The following is a 16,830-nucleotide window of genomic DNA, read 5'->3' on the forward strand; positions in this document are numbered from 1 at the left end:
TACTTTCTGTTAAACCCCAAGAGAACTCTGTGGAAGGTACAGTTTTCCTGTATCTCAGGCATTCTCAGGGGTGCTATCATCTGGCAGTATTCCATGAAGCCAGTTTTCTGCCAGAGTTAATGAAACTGTTGCATGGATCACGGTGCTACAAACCTAATACAGCAACACATGTCTTTAGAAGCAAAGCTCTGTCCATATTTAGTATTATTTCTTAGGAATATATTTTCAAAAGAGGCATTTGTAGGTTAAAGCATATGAATGAATATATTTAAGGCTCTTTATTAAGGAATATGATATTTTGTTTTGTTTCTTACTATATGAGAATAGAGAGACAGCATAGAGACAGGAAAAGAAGGCAAGTATAAAACCTGCCCCAGCTCCATCAGTGCCAAAAGTAAACAACGAGATTCGATGGACAAGAGGTAGAGCACTTGTTACTCGCAGGCCAACAAATGGCAGGAGTATCATATGGTAGGCCGGTTCCCCCAAACCCAAGTCCCAGTGGGCAACCCCATGGGCCCAGATGCAGGCAGTGGACTGGGAGGCAGGTAAAGAATCTAGGGCTGAGTGCTTACTATCTTTTGTATCGAGCAGTAAACAAGCTAGTCCCTCTTCCCCGGGAAGTGAGCAGTTGTGCCTTCTCATGCCGTGGTTGCTGTGGCCTACTTAGTTGCGTACAGATTAGTTAAGGAAGTGGCTCAGAGTTAGAGGGTAGGTTGGTCTTACATTTCGGCACAATCAGCAAGGATATTCAGGAACTCCCTTGCCCCCATAAGCTTATATTGTGTAATCACTGAGTGATGTCTATTAATATGGATGGACGATGGTTTATTTAATTTGTGATTTTTTATATTCATTCTTGTTTTTTTTTCAATTGACAGACCTTTCAGTCCTCATTCCACATTGATCTGCTGTACATTCAAAGACTGACTTTCACACCTGTAAGACAAAACAGTTTATGTAAGAAGCTATATTTGCTCATTCTGCTTGCCAGCAGAATGTCAGAGAATCCTTTGGCAGCCAAATTTCACAAATCCCCTAACTCAGTGACTAAGTGCAGCTCCTGGAAGAATGCCCCTGAAGATGATAACATCTCTTGCATGAATCTTTTCTTGCAAAAGTTCCAGGATCCTATCTCATGCCTCTTCCTATATGTAATAAGATAATAGCTGATAGGATTAATGATTATGCCTCTATAATCTATAACCAGATGTACACTTGAACCCCACCCTTGATGAGATTTTGCTGTAATGTAACTGCTGAGCTCATTTGATGTAACTGCTGAGCACATCTGATGCCACTTCCCATCACATGCCACCACCTGTACCTAAGCTTTGGAGCAGTCTCACAGAAAGTCTCTGAAAGACTCTCCCGGATTGCAATCCTCAGTAAGACATCTGAATAAAACTAATGTTAATTATTTAAGTGAGGCCGGGCGCGGTGGCTCACGCTTGTAATCCCAGCACTTTGGGAGGCCGAGGCGGGCGGATCACGAGGTCAGGAGATCGAGATCACGATGAAACCCCGTCTCTACCAAAAAATACAAAAAAATTAGCCGGGCGTGGTGGCGGGCGCCTGTAGTCCCAGCTACTCGGAGGCTGAGGCAGGAGAATGGCGTGAACCTGGGAGGAGGAGCTTGCAGTGAGCTGAGATCGCGCCACTGCACTCCAGCCTGGGCGACAGAGCGAGACTCCGTCTCAAAAAAAAAAAATTATTTAAGTGACTGATTTTTTTTTCTTTGGTTAACACAGCCAACTAAAAACGGACCGCTCACGTCATGTCAGGCAGTTACAGCAAAAGCAGAACCGTCCTGGAGAGGGGAGGGGGTGGACTTGGGAGAGAAGTCAGTTTTCCCCCAGAATCTTTCTCTCTCATCAGTCACAGGTTTCTGAACACACCGACTCACCGGGAAACACTTTTTAGGTTCTCAAGGAAAACACTAACTTCAGAAACTGTAAAGGTCATAGAAAACATTATTTTATTTATTTCCGTATTTCCACGTATACGCGGGAATCCTCCCAAGCCCCTGGCACTGTACTCCAAATGTCCATCTCCAGGAAGCCGCCCTTCAGTGCCTGGGGTCCCCTAAACAATGTTTCAGTCCTCGGGCTCGGCGGGTGCATCCTTTATTGGGGAGCGCGGGGGCTGCCCGTGCCCCTCCAGTCGCTCCCCGAAGGGAGCGGCGCGCTGCCTAGCCCTCGCGGGACGCCCCGGAGCGAGCCTGTGTCGAACTCCCAACCGTCAGCCTCGCTCCGCGCCGCGGAGGCCGGAGCAGCTCCCCCGGGGCAGCGCAGCCGCTGGGGCCGGCCTCAGTGGTCTGAGTGGTCTGGGCATCGGGGCCCGGGGAGCGGCTGGTGAGTGCCTGGTAGGGGCGCGCTGTGAGCGGCCGGCCCCTGCCCCGGAGGCCCTGCTGCAGCCGGGTTCCCCGCCCACTTTCCTTCTTTTTAGGGGACTGGAATCCACGCTACAGTTCAGTCCTCCACCTCCGTTAGTTGAACCCAGGGAACTCCTGCTTCAAAACCCCAGCTGAGTCACTGCCCTTTGTCAGTCTCTACACTGGACATCGAAGTGACTTCACACCCACTCCCCGTTTTGAGAATAGAAAACCAAATACCGCACGTTCTCACCTATGAGTAGGAGCTAAGCTATTGCTACGCAAAGGCATCCAGAGCGGTATAATGGACTTTGGAGACTCAGAAGGTGAAGGGTGGGAGGGGGATGAGGGATGAAAAAACTACATATCGCTTGCAATGTACACTACCTGGATGACCTTGAAATCTGACTTCACCACTATCCAATGCATCCACGTAAAAAAACACCTGTACCCCAAAAGCTATTAAAATAAAAATATATACATATATATGTATATATATATGTATGTATATATATATATATTTGTTTGTTTTTTCTGAGACGGAGTCTCGCTCTGCCGCCCAGGCTGGAGTGCAGTGGCGCGATCTCGGCTCACTGCAATCTCTGCCTCCCGGGTTCAAGCCATTCTCCTGCCTCAGCCTCCCGAGTAGCTGGGACTACAGTCGCCCGCCATCACGCCCAGCTAATTTGTTTTGGTATTTTTAGTAGAGACGGGGTTTCACAGTGTTAGCCAGGATGGTCTCGATCTCCTGACCTTGTGATCCGCCCACCTCGGACTCCCAAAGTGCTGGGATTACAGGCGTGAGCCACCACACCCGGCCATATACCTATATATTTTTAAAAATTCAAAAATAAAACAAAAAAAAAATGCCTGTCTCTCCAGGCTTATTTCCCGTTCCTCTACCCTTCTCATTCCCCTCTAGCCCAAAGGTCTCATTGCTGAATTTACCACTTTTCCCAAGATAGTTGTGCCTGTTTTTGCTTCTCTGCTTTTGTACGCCACTGTTCCCACCTTCTGCCTATAATGTTTCTCTCTCCCATCCTCTCCTGACAACTCTCCTTTAGACTTGACTCGGGTGGTACCTTCTCCATCAAGTTTTCTTTTTCTTTTTTTCCAGAAGTTTTGCTGCCTGCTAAGCTCCCTTAGCCCTTCGTTAATTCACCTGTCATTGACATTGACCATCTTGTGTTGTATTCAATAGTCTGTCACACCAATTTGATTGTGCATTTTGCTTTGGAGAAGTCCTTAGTCTTTTATGTAGCCACAGTGGCCAGACATGCAGAAGACGCTCAATATTGCTGAATAAACTAATGCATTTGGGATAGGGTTACAGAAATGGGTGCAAGAGAAAAGGGTGTGGTTGAATTGGCTGTACCCAGCACACAGGTATGCAACTTGCTCACTTACTGTAGTATTCCTAGGAGTGGAGGAGTTCAACACCTGGAAATGCTCCTGAAAATAACCAGGATGCATTTCTGGTTGACTTTGCGGAAGTTCACTGAATCCTTAAAATTGAACTTAAGAAGGGATGGTGGGAATTGAAAATGATTGCATCCAGCCTGGGCAGCATAGTGAGATCCCATCTGTACAGAAAAACCAAAACCCAAACCAAAAAAGAACAGCTAAGTGTGATTGTGTACGCCTTTAGTCCTAGCTACTTGGGAGGCTGAAGTAGGAGGATCGTTTGAGCCCAGGAGGTGAGGACTGCAATGAGCTGTGCTCTCATGACTGTACTCCAGCCTGCACAACAGAGCAAGTTGTCTGTGAAGGAGAGAAGGACCCAGAGAAAGTGAACAAGTGTTGATGCCACATTCACTCTGTGTTCTTTGGGTCAGCAGAATGTGAAAGCTTGGGGGTAGGTAGATTCACAGCGAATTTTAGGTCCTAATTTTTTTTTTTAAGATAGGCTCTCACTCTGTCACCCAGACTGGAGTGCAGTGGCGCCATCTTGGCTCACTGCAGCCTTGACCTCCTGGGCTCAAGCTATCCTCCCTCCTCAGCCCTCCAAGTAGCTGGGACTACAGGTGCACGCCACCACGCCTGGCTAATTTTTTGCATTAGTTGTCAAGACTGGGTTTCTCTATGTTGCCCAGGCTAGTCTCAAACTCTTGAGCTCAAGCTCAAGCTCAGGGGTTTGTATGTTACTGTATATGATATGCACAGATATAATACAACTAAAATGTACACATGATTTTTTTATTTTTTAGAAAAGAACCATACAGAAAGTTAGGAAATTGGAAAGTAAAAATTCTTCTTCTACTTCCCTTCTTCAATCTCTTTCATGCAGAGTGATCCTTATTAATAATTTATTGTGTATTCTCCCTAGAAAGCTTATAATGTACTTTATCAAATCTAAACTATTACTGATTACAATTTTTTTGTGATTCTATACACACAAATTAGGTATTTTATGTAACTGCATAAAGAAAAAAATGCTGAGAAACAAAAAAAAATGCTGCATATTAAACCTTCTTAAAGTATGCATCTTAGAATTGATGAAATATCATATATACACATATACACACTTGAAACAATTTATACGAGTGGTGTTATTATGCAATGTATCTTGCTTTTTATGTAACAATATGTCTTGGAGAGTTTTACATATCTGCATATATAGCCCTACCTCATTCTTTGTATCGCTAATGATGCATTAAAATTTTATTGAACAAGGGTAGTACAGAACAATTAGTGGGCCCTTCATTAAGGGATATCTTGGTTGTTTCCAAGGTGTGTGTGTGTGTCTGTGTATTTTCTTGCTTGTTTTTGCTATTACAAACATGTTGCAGTGAACCACCAACCTTGTGTGTATGTGTGTGTGTGTGTGTGTGTGTGTATTGTATATCTATGTATAGTTGGTAAGATTTTTCATTTTTGCTACAGTTTTTAGGAATTCCTCTATATAAAGTAGTTGCTTACATTTTCTAACCTAAAATTAAATAATTGCATCACTCTTTGGAAGTTATAAGTTGATCTTTCAGTATTTAGAATTTGTTACCTGCCAAGTAATATTTGACACTCAAAAACCATGTAGAAAATGCATCTCAAATTACAGTATTTCATTAGAGGGAAAATTCTACAATTTCCTTAAGCAAAATCTCTCCAAAATGGCAGTGGTCATGTATTTATACATTTATTTTGGGAATCTTAGATATATGATCTATTTTAACAAAATTTAAACTATAACAAATTATTTATAATTTATTTTTTTCCAAGTCACAATATGGATTAATCCCTGTTATCAATTTTCAGTGTTCACAGACACTCGTATTCGCAGAAACAAAGTCTGTATGTCAGTGTTCACAGTCACAAAAGTCTGCTTATATAAAAACCACATTTATTATCTTAACAGATTCTGAATCCTTGCTGTTTGTGGTCTTTTGGAAGAATGAATATGATATGATGTCATTCTAAACTTTTTTTCCCAACTAAATTTTCCCTGCTTTGACCTGTTCATAGCTTTTTATAGTTTACCTCTTTACTTCTCCGTTTAAATTTCTTCCCTCTGCTTCTTATTGACTCCTACTCATCGTTTAAGGCCAACCAATGTTCAAATCCTCCATGAAATCCTCTTTGTCTATTTTGTCCACATTTCTCTCTTCCTTCTTTAAATCCCTTTTTCAGCAGAACGTCACAATTTAACATTCTTGATTGATTCATGTAGGTTACTTTATCTCCTAAATGAGACTGAATTCTTCAGGAATTCTTGTCTTGGCTGGATTTCAGGCAAGACATCTAGAGGGTGCTACATTAGCTCTGGTTGCTGAGCACTTGTGGCTTGAAGTAGTCTTTTTTTTTCCAACTTTTATTTTGGATTCAGGGGATACATGTGAAGATTTCTTACAAAGGTTTATTGCATGATACTGAGGTTTGGAGTATGATTAAACCTGTCACCCAGATAGTGAGCATAGTACCCAGCAGGTAGTTTTTCAGCCCTAACCCCCATCCTTCCCTTTCCCCTCTTGTACCCCTAGTGTCTCTTGTTTCCATCTTTATGTCCATGTATACCCAGTGTTTAGTCCCTACTTATAAGTGTGAACATGAGGTATTTGGTTTTCTGTTTCTGTGTTAGTTCACTTAGGATAATGGCCTCTAGCTGCATACATGTTGCTTCAGAGGACGTGTTTTTTTATGGCGGCATAGTATTCCATGGTATATATTTCTTCATCAAATCCACTGTGAAGTTGTATTCTTAAGACAAGAGGCAGGGCTTCTCCAGAGACCTGGAGGGGGTGTAGCTAATGCAGCTGATCATTACAGCCCATTCCCTCTAGCGTCAGAGGAATGCCTGGGCTGCTGTTTCACAGATGGATGCCTATTCTGCCTAGCATTAGACTTGCCACCAAAGATTTTTACTGCGAATGGGCTAACCATTAAGCTGCAGCCCTAAAACCCTACCAAGCTCAAAAATGTACCCTGACATTGTGTTTCAAAATGGTGGCATAGAAGCAAGCTGGCTGCTTCTTCTCCCTTACCACCAGAAAATGGAAACAAATCCACAATGTTAAGATTATCACCAGCAATATCCCAAAACTCAGATATAAGGATGAAATCATTCCCAGTACCACAGAGAAGTGAAAAAACCTCTAAGCAGATGGTAAAAGAATTGGACTTCCATAGCATGACACTCCTTACCTCAGTCTGCCTGGCACCAGGCAAATTTCTCCCAGTCTCATGGTTTCTCTAATGGGAAAAGTGAGATTGAAGTGGACAACCGACTTTCCTACCATCTTGGGTCCCATGGCAGGAGACCTGTTCTTGCCTCAAACCACAGGAAGTCTCAGCAGTGCTAAAGGGAGAAATATCCCTGAGGACAGCCAGAGACGAAGGAGGGAGATGGGACTACCATCCCCAGTCCTGGAAACTCTGCTCTGTAACTTGGCCAAAGAAGACACCAAATCAGAGTTGCTGTTTGGCAGTACCATGCTGTAAGAAGCTCATCCCACAGTTCCCTTAAGCATGAATCCCTAGCCAGCATTCCCACACTGCTGGGATAATCCTTTTAGGACTTCCCCCGTTTTGGATGGGCAGCAATCTGATTGTTTACTAGAACCGAGGCAAACCCAGGCTTAAGCTGACATCTAGTGCTGGAAATGAGTCAGTGACCCAGTGAAAAAAAAATCTACAGGCAAATTGTAAAGTCTCTCTAAGCAGACATATCCAATAAAAACCAAAACCAGCCAGACAGAGAAGACTGGAGTAAATAATTAATCCTTCAACACAAAGACATACACATACATTCACAAGAAACAATAGCAAACAGAGGATCATGACCTCTTCAAAAGGACAAAGCAAGAAACCAGTGACTAACCCTAATAAGAAGGCAATATGTGAACCCTCTCACCAAGAATTCAAAACAGCACTGAGGAAACTCAGTGATCTCCAAGATAACACAGAAAAACGATTCAGAAATTTATCAGCGAAGGTTAACAAAGAGATTGAGATAAGAAATCCAGAAATTTTGGAATTAAGAAATACATCTGCTGGCCGGGCGCGGTGGCTCATGCTTGTAATCCCAGCACTTTGAGAGGCCGAGGCGGGCGGATCACGAGGTCAGGAGATCAAGACCACGGTGAAACCCCGTCTCTACTAAAAATACAAAAAATTAGCCGGGCGTGGTGGCGGGCGCCTGTAGTCCCAGCTACTCGGAGAGGCTGAGGCAGGAGAATGGCGTGAACCCGGGAGGCGGAGCTTGCAGTGAGCTGAGATTGCGCCACTGCACTCCAGCCTGGGCGACAGAGCGAGACTCCGTCTCAAAACAAACAAACAAACAAACAAAAAGAAATACATTTGCTGAGCTAAAAACCTTATTAGAGGTTCTCAACAGCAGATCAAGCAAAGAAAGAATCACTGAACTCAGACAGGTTGTTTGAAAACGTGCAGAGGAGACCAAAGGAAAAAGAATGAAGATGAACAAACTTACAGAAAATTACCTCAAAAGACCAAATTTAAGAATTATTGAGTTTGTGACCAGCCTGAGCAACAGAGTGAAACCCTGTCTCTAAAAATAAAAAATAAAAACATTAGCCATGTATGGTGGTGCATTCCTGTTGTCCCAGCAACTCAGAAGGCTGAGGTGGGAAGATCACTTGAGCCCAGGAGCTTGAGTACTGGTACTGTTTGGCAGTACCATGAGGCCAGTCTCAGCAACATAATGAGAACTTGTCTCTACGAAAAATAAAAATAATAAATAAATAAATAAATAAATAAATTAGCCAGGCTGGTGGCATGCACCTGTAGTCTCAGCTACTTGGGAGGCTGAGGTGGGAGGGTCACAAGCCTGGGAGGTCAAAGCTGCAGTGAGCTATGATCATGCCACTGCACCCTAGCCCAGGTGGCAACATGAGGCCCTGTCACAAAAGAGAAAGAGAGAGACAGAGAGGAGAGAGAGAGAGAGAAGGGGGTGGGGAGAGGGAAGGTAAAAAAAAACTCTGCTGATAGTTTGGGAACAATGGTTCATGTTGACACATTCTAGGGGCAGTGGGTGGGTAAACTGGTTAACTGGCAGCTAAAAGATAGGTCAGTTTGTCCTTGAGTATGCCAACTAAGTGTATCAAACAAACAATTATAGCTGTTTATGAGTTCTCTGGAAAACTTGGAGAGAGGGCAGTTGTGGGGCATAGGTGACAGTCTGGCTCTGTGTAGTGTCTGCTGGTGACCCATCTTAAGAAGCTCCATCTTACTGAGGCCAGGTCTGCATGTGTGTCCTCAGAATTTCTCACTAGAAACCTCTTTTTCTGTCTTCTTATGTGTTTGGGAATGAATCCTTTTGTTCTCCAAGTATTTACTATTATTCTGGTTTCTGGATTTTAACCACACCCTGAAAACAAATTTATTTGGTTGGAGGCATCATTACTGTCCTACAATATGATTTTTGTCTGTGACTGACGTCTCCTCTTCCACTGGCGTCCCCTAATTTCCATGGTTATGTGCTCATAACTTCTATACTTCTTTATTATTAGAGCTTTTCTGATTAGGCAGGCTAGATTTATGCTTTCTCTTGTACCATTACCTCAATAAATAGTCACAATCACTTTTCAGTGTGAACTTTCTGTTTGTACTTGGGGTTATTTATTTTGGCTGCTAAGAGGATGTTTTATGCTTTTATGGTAGATGAGATGGCAGACAGTAGAATGTCTGATTGATGAACTGTATTGCATCACAGAGTTCCTTGAAGCAAGGAACATTTAGAGTTCACGAAGTTCTTTGCTTGGTCTCTTGCACAGTGAGTACCTCGGCAGAGATCTACAGTCTGTCCTCTAATTCAGTGGCTCTCATCTTTTTTTTGGCCCTAAGGCACCTCAGGACAGGTGCCCTCCGATGAATTGCCGGGGTTACTATGGCAGGGATGGGATGTGTGTGGAGGGACAGTCCCCTAGAGCCATAACATAACCAGGAGGAGCACTTAAAGTTTGAAAAAGCTCCCAGGTTGGCCGGGCGCGGTGGCTCACGCCTGTAATCCCAGCGCTCTGGGAGGCCGAGGCGGGCGGATCACGTGGTCAGGAGATCGAGACCATCCTGGCTAACACGGTGAAACCCCGTCTCTACTAAAAATACAGAAGGGCGTGGTGGCGGGCGCCTGTAGTCCCAGCTACTCGGAGAGGCTGAGGCAGGAGAATGGCGCGAACCCGGGAGGCGGAGCTTGTAGTGAGCCGAGATCGCGCCACCGCACTCCAGCCTGGGCGACAGAGCGAGACTGCGTCTCAAAAAAAAAAAAAAAAGAAGAAAAAGCTCCCAGGTGTGTGTGTGTGTGTGTGTGTGTGTGTGTGTGTGTGTGTGTGTGCTGTCCTCACTAAAAATATCACCTCTCCAGCCCCATAAACTAAGCTTCCTTAGATAATACGGCAAGGGAGAACTTTATGATTTTGCTACTTGTCTAGCTAAAAGGGGAGGAATAAAAACGTACAACACTCAACTTACTGTAGTTTTAAACGAACCTGTGTTATAATTCTAGGTTTTGAAGTACAAAGCATTCCGCACCACGGAGGATGGAGAAGGATGCTGAAGAAGATGGCGCCCTTTCTGAGGGGGCAGAGGCTCCTCCCTCTACGGAAGAGGCTGCCCCTCCCCGTTCAGAAGAGGAAGAGGCCCCGCGCCCTCCAACAGCGGAGGCTCCAGCAGAAGATGGTTTCTCTCTTTCCGCAGAAGGTGCTGTTTCTTCTGTGGTGGATTATCGGGATCTCATTCCTTCTGAAGAAGGGATAGTTCTTCCAGATGATCATGAAGCGGATCTGAATAGAGTTCGACCGAGGCTTGCACCGCGGCCGGTGCCGTCAGTGATTTCGGAAGTGCTGTCCTTGCCGTCTTCCCAGCGGTCCTCCAGATACCACCGGAGTATGAGTGGCCTTCCCAGTCTACAGGAAACATTAAAAGAGAGACAGGTTTGCTTCGAACACGATTTTTCATGCGTACCACTTTTCCTTATCAAATACGAAATACTTTTACTTTACAAAGTATGAAATAGTTTAATATTTTTTCTTCAGAATTACAATTTTTACACTTGGTTTTCATTCCTTAGGCAAGATTTAGAGAGGCAAGGGAAAGCCGAAGACTGAAAATGGACCCTTCGTACAAATATATATTTGAAATTCTAGCAGAAAATCTTGGCCTGGACATAGTAACTGTTGAAGAATTAATTTTGGATTGCCCATCTGTAAGTTTTAAGTCTTATTATATTTTAATTGCTCTTTGAGTAAGTGATTAACTTAAATACAGTTGTCATAAACAACAACAACAACAACAAAAATCATTTAGAAAGACAAAGTTGGGGCAGGGCACAGTGGCTCATACTTGTAATCCCAGCACTTTGGGAGGCTGAGGTTTGAGGATTGCTTGAGGCCAGGAGTTTGAGACTAGCCTGGGCAACATAGCAAAACTCCTGTCTCCGCAAAAAATACACAAATTAGCTGGGCATGGTGGTCCTTACCTGTGGTCCCAGCTACTCAGGAGGCTGAGGTGGGAGGATTTCTTGAGCCTGGGAGGTGGAGGATGCAGTGAGTACTCTAGCCTGGCTGACAGAGTGACATGCTGTCTAAAAAACGAAAAAGAAAGAAAAAAGAAAAAGACAAAAGTTGGAATTTTACTGACTAGAGGGGAAGGTTTAGTTTATATAATTATAGCCAGTTGAATGGTATTTCTTTTTAAATTATATTTTATTTTATTTATTTATTTATTTATGTATTTTTTGAGACAGAGTCTCGCTCTGTCACCAGGCTGGAGTGCAGTGGTGCTATCTTGGCTCACTATTTAACCTTGCCTTCCGGATTCTCCTGCCTCAGGCTCCCGAGTAGCTGGGATTTCAGGCGCGCACCACCACGCCAGGCTAATTTTTTTGTATTTTTAGTAGAGATGGGGTTTCACCATGTTGGCCAGGATGGTCTTAATCTCTTGACCTCATGATCTGACCTCCTTGGCCTCCAAAAGTGCTGGGATTACAGGCATGAGCCATCGTACCTGGCCCAGTTGAATGGTATTTCTAATCAGGTTTACTGTTGTGGAGGAAGAAGAGAAGAGTTAGCAACTAGAATTTTGGCTAAACTTCTAACTCAGAATGATGTCAGAAGTTAGAGGCATAGTTGAATGACGATAGCTAATATTTTACAAGTACAGGTTATATGAACTACACATGCAAATCACTTGTAGAGAAAAACTGCATCAATAAGTCAGGGAACAGTGACTATTGTATGAGTATACGGTAGTAGAAATAGTGATGTGATTGCAGGTCAGGTTACCATATGTCTCAGTGAGCCAGGGACAGTTCTGGATTACACCTATTTTCCTGGCATGATTAACAGTACCTCCTGACACTACTAAAAGTTTTGGATGATAAATTGGTGTGGCCACCCTAATTATAGCAATGTATGATGCACTTGTGTCATAGTTTCCCTCGCGATAGCTCTGGTTCTGAGATAATTTTCAATAAAACTACCACTAGCTTCTTGGGGTTTTTCTCAACCCTAGGAGTGGACTGGGCTGGTATACCAGAAAGACCAGTGAGCAGGTGCAGACTGCTGGTGAGCTGGTTGTCTCACTGAATGCACTGGTGAGAGAGTTGGGGTGAGGTGAGGTTGTGGTGAGGTTGTCACCATGGGGGCCATATCCCCTGCTTTTATAGAGGTCATCAAATGTGGGCAAAACTCTTTAGCTTGCTCTAGGAGCCAGGGTTCTATGGAACAGTGCCTAAAAGAGCTACTCCCGGCCAGGTGCAGCAGCTCACACCTGTAATCCAAGCACTTTGGGAAGCCGAGGCGGGCAGATCACCTGAGGTCGGAAGTTCAAGACCAGCCTAACCAAAACTGTGAAACCCTGTCTCTACTAAAAATACAAAAATTAGCTGGGTGTGGTGGCATGTGCCTGTAGTCCCAGCTACTCGGGAGGCTAAGGCAGGAGGATCGCTTGAACTCGGGAGGCAGAGGTTGCAGTGAGCCGAGACTACACCACTACACTCCATCCTGGGCGATAGAGTGAGACTCCAACTCATATAATAATAATAATAATAATAATAAAAGAGCTACTCCCTTGCTTGATACAGTGCATTGCTAAATTCTGCAAAATTGTCTGCGCTTCATGTTGTCCAGTATCCTTATAAGAATGTGGTCCTGGCAGTTCTCTGACAGTATGAATGGGATTGCTCAGTTTCTTGGTCCTGTTGTGTAGCTGTAACAGTGAGATGGAGATGTGATTGATGCAAAGACATCAATAGCTCTAAACTATTATAATGACAAAGTATAGAGAATGCATGGAGATGTGTACATAAAACAAGAGGTGTCACAGCAAGCAACCGGAAGTAGGTTGTGGTTTCCCAGGTCACCAAGGTTCCCCGCTGGAATTTACTGCTGTGGTCAAGGCTGGCTTCATGGATATATGGGCTGTGTAGTTACAGAGGCCCCTGTGCTTAGAATGTCACTGTGCTTGGTTTGATGATCTTTTGTCACCATTTTGAAGTTCTTGATAATTTTTTGGTAAATGTCTCACGTTTTCATTTTGCACTGGGTTCATCAAATTCTGTAGCTGGTCCTGACTGTGGACAATGCCAACCAAATAGTAAGAGGATTTTCTTTGCCATTCACAAGTTGGGTTTGTTTGTTTTAATGGTCTCCTTTCCCCAGTGACTATTCTAGTTTCTGTGGTGACTTTGGCTACATGTCTTTCTAGCCTCTCTAATCAATTGGTGCAAAACAACCTTATATGCATCCCTGAGATGGTGACAATGAGAGGAATGGAAGGCCAATTTCTAAAAAGTCATTTCTTAATAGGCCTAGGCTTTAGGTCTGTCCCGAGGATCAGTCCTGCATTTGGTTAGGGAGGAAGCCAGATGAGTGATCAATTTTGTTTCACCTGAAAATTTCTGGGCCACAGATTTGGATAACACCACAACTGGAATCCCTATACCTTCTGCAAGGTGTATAGGCATAGGCATTGCGGCCTGATCACTGCCTTCATGAAAGGGTAACTGCTAGAACTAAGGTGGGGGCGGGGAGGTGGGCACCTGCAGAACTGGTAGTCCAACTTTAAGTATTTGCCATCTGGATTTCTGGGTTGGGATTCTCTGTTTGGAGGAATTCTTACTGGCTAGCATGCTAGTCAGGAAGTAGAAGTGCTATGTGCCTACAAACCCTTCTATTTGCTATCCCTGGGGTGTGTCTCAGACTTTGGGTCCATGTGGTTAGATTCTACCTTTAAGGCCATTATGGTCCAGGACAGACACTGCTTAGGCTGCAAGGAATGGGAAATGTAGGCATTAAGGAAGAATCAAGCTGCAAAAGGTATTTCCTTAAGAGTTGCTTGTGAGTGTGCAAAGCCATGGTGGAGGGAAAATCGTGTACCCAGTAGGGAAACCATTGTCAAAATCTGAAAGATTAGAATGCTTATTTGGTTGAGGGGAAAAGGCAAGGGCATATGATAGGTTGGATCAAGGTTGGTGACCAGGTGAGTAAGGAGATGGAACAAGGAACAAGGGGTGGCATGATTTGATGTGGTGTGGTTTAGGAAATTGGGGGTATATGGAAAAGTATTCTTTAGTTTAGTTTTTTTTTTTTTTGAGGCGGAGTCTCCCTCTGTTACCCAGCCTGGAATGCAATGGTGCAATCTCAGCTCACTGTAACCTCCACCTCCCAGGCTCAAGCGATTCTCCTGCCTCAGCCTCCTGAGTAGCTGGGACTATGGGTGCGTGCTACCATGCCCGGCTAATTTTTGTATTTTTAGTAGAGACGGGGTTTCACCATCTTGGCCAGGCTGGTCTTGAACTCCTGACCTCAAGTGATGCACCAGCCTTGACCTCCCAAAGGGCTGGGATTACAGGTGTGGGCTACCGTGCTGGGCCTGGAACAGTATTCTTTTAATGTGAAGCCTGGCATGCAATCCAGGATGAAAGCAGATCAGTAAAGGCACCACAAAAAAGTGGACAACAGAGGATGCCTCTGGATCCATTCTCCCTTTGTCTCTGCCTTGCTCTGTGGCATAGAAAGCTGAACTCTATGGAATCTATCACCTGGGCTCCCTTGCTCTCTGGTTTACACTTGGTTCAGCCACTGGGAGGCACAGCAGGAAATGGGAGGGCAGAAGGGGAGAGAAGCTCCTCACTTGGCCCTGTTCCTGACTGTGGTTCTCTGCTCCCATAGTTATAGCTCCCTGAGCAGCCTGCATCTCCAGTTCTCAACCTGGCCCTAGTCATTCTATTTCCGGTAGCTCTCAACTCTTTAGGCCTTGGGGGATCTCGGTTTTCCTTTGTTGCTAGTCCCATTGTTGCTGCTAGTGCCACAGCTTCTCTTAATCCTCCTCTGACCTCTAGAAATAGTCTTTTATTGTATAAATAAAATAGCCTTTTTATTTATAAAGTTTTTTCAAACACCCCTTTGGGTGTGACTCCTTTTCTTGCTAGGACCTTGACCAATGCAGATGTTTCTGCAACATTCGCACTTGTACCCCTTCCCACTTTCCTGCCCCCTTCATTCAGCACTGCTCAAGATAGTCTCTTTTCTGGCTTACCGGCAATGTTTTCCAGTGACTGGGTGGCAGGGTTGTGGTACGTGGAAGGAGCACAGATTTGGACACCCAAGGCTGAGGTCCAATCCCAGGTTCTGTGCTGTGCGTGTTTTGGGTCCTTCACTTAATTTTTTTTTTTTCTTTTGAGACAGACTGTCGCTGTGTTGCCCAGGCTAGAGTGAAGTGGTGTGATTACAGCTCACTGCAGCCTCAACCTCCCAGACTCAGGCCATCCTCTGACTTTAGCCTCCCAAGTAGCTGGGACCATTGGCACATACCTCCATGCCCAGCTAATTTTTTGGGTATTTTTACAGAGAGGAAATTTCGTCATGTTTCTCAGGCTGGTCTTGAACTCTTGGGCTCAAGCAATCTGCCCACTTGGGCCCCTCGAAGTGCTGGGATTACAGGGGTGAGCCACCGAACCTGGCCTACTTAAAGTCTTTTTACCTTAATTTTCTCTTCTGCAAGAAGGGTATAAAAATGCCACTTTACCTAGGTGATACTCAGATGAACTGTTGGTAAAATGTTATGTAATATAACTGAGTTTTTAATTCACAGTCATGATTTTGGCCCATGATCTCACATTTACTTTGCTAGTCTCATGAGTACAATGTATCTAAAATGCAAGGATTCATTGCATTTGATATTTTGATGTCTTTTTATCCCAGTCATGTGCACTACTTTTGAGAATTTGTAAGCTTTCAAAGCTAAAGGGTCAGGAAGAAAGTATTGATGGAGCTGTGCAAGAACTATGTGGACAGCTTTTGTCCCTTTTAGGTGGTAGTTATGTGAGACCCAAGTATATACGGGAGGTGGAAGAGTAGAGAACTAAGGGCTAGAGTTACGCACATCTCGGTGGCTCTGCTTTATCTCCCAGGGTGGTGGTTCTCAAATGTGGTACCAGGACCAGTAGCATCAACATCGCCTAGAACTTGATAGGAATGCAAATCATTTTGTGTTTTTAAAAAGCCCTCTGTGTGATTCTCTGATGCACACTAACGTTTGAGAACACTGTCCTAGGAGGAGTGGCTTTGCTACACTTGGGATACTTCCCCTAGGCAGACAGTAAATTAAGAGATACTCATAGCCAGGTGCGGTGGCTCACACCTGTAATCCCGGCATTTTGGGAGGCCAAGGCAGGCATCACTTGAGGTCAGGAGTTTAAGACCAGCCTGGCCAACATGGCGAAACCCCATCTTTACTAAAAATACAAAAATTAGCTGGGTGTGGTGGCAGAAGCCTGTAATCCCAGCTACTCAGGAGACTGTTGCTGGAGAATCTCTTGAACCTGGGAGGTAGAGGTTGCAGTGAGCCGAGATCGTGCTACTGCACTCCAGCCTGGGTGACAGAGCGAAACTCTGTCTCAAAACAAACAAACAAACAAGCTCTCACTACCCAAGAGAAAGGCTTCTGAATGGGAATCAGTGGGATTAGGTGAATGGGTATATGACTTTGTATTTCCCATAGGATGT

At 44.4% G+C, this 16,830-nt stretch overlaps 1 protein-coding gene across 10 annotated transcripts in view; it reads left to right on the forward strand.

Moving 5' to 3' along the window:
- The first annotated feature begins 2,251 nt into the window (after window positions 1-2,251).
- DNAH8 (dynein axonemal heavy chain 8) overlaps window positions 2,252-16,830 on the forward strand; it is a 309,672-nt gene continuing 295,093 nt past the window's right edge. For 7 of the 10 annotated variants that reach the window (XR_009211262.1, XM_058432166.1, XM_058432167.1 and 4 more), the window contains exons 1-3: window positions 2,258-2,354; window positions 10,329-10,755; window positions 10,893-11,027. Coding sequence is in view for 8 of the 10 variants with exons in the window: in XM_058432166.1 (XP_058288149.1) it covers window positions 10,363-10,755; window positions 10,893-11,027 (528 nt within the window). In the remaining 2 variants the exon portion in view is untranslated. Of the gene's footprint in view, window positions 2,355-9,578; window positions 9,600-10,328; window positions 10,756-10,892; window positions 11,028-16,830 lie in introns of those variants that run through there. The other 3 variants (XM_058432164.1, XM_058432163.1, XM_058432170.1) reach the window with 3 other exon arrangements.

The sequence above is a fragment of the Hylobates moloch genome, unplaced genomic scaffold (genome assembly GCF_009828535.3).
Source record: "Hylobates moloch isolate HMO894 unplaced genomic scaffold, HMol_V3 SCAFFOLD_20, whole genome shotgun sequence".
NCBI lineage: Eukaryota > Metazoa > Chordata > Mammalia > Primates > Hylobatidae > Hylobates > Hylobates moloch.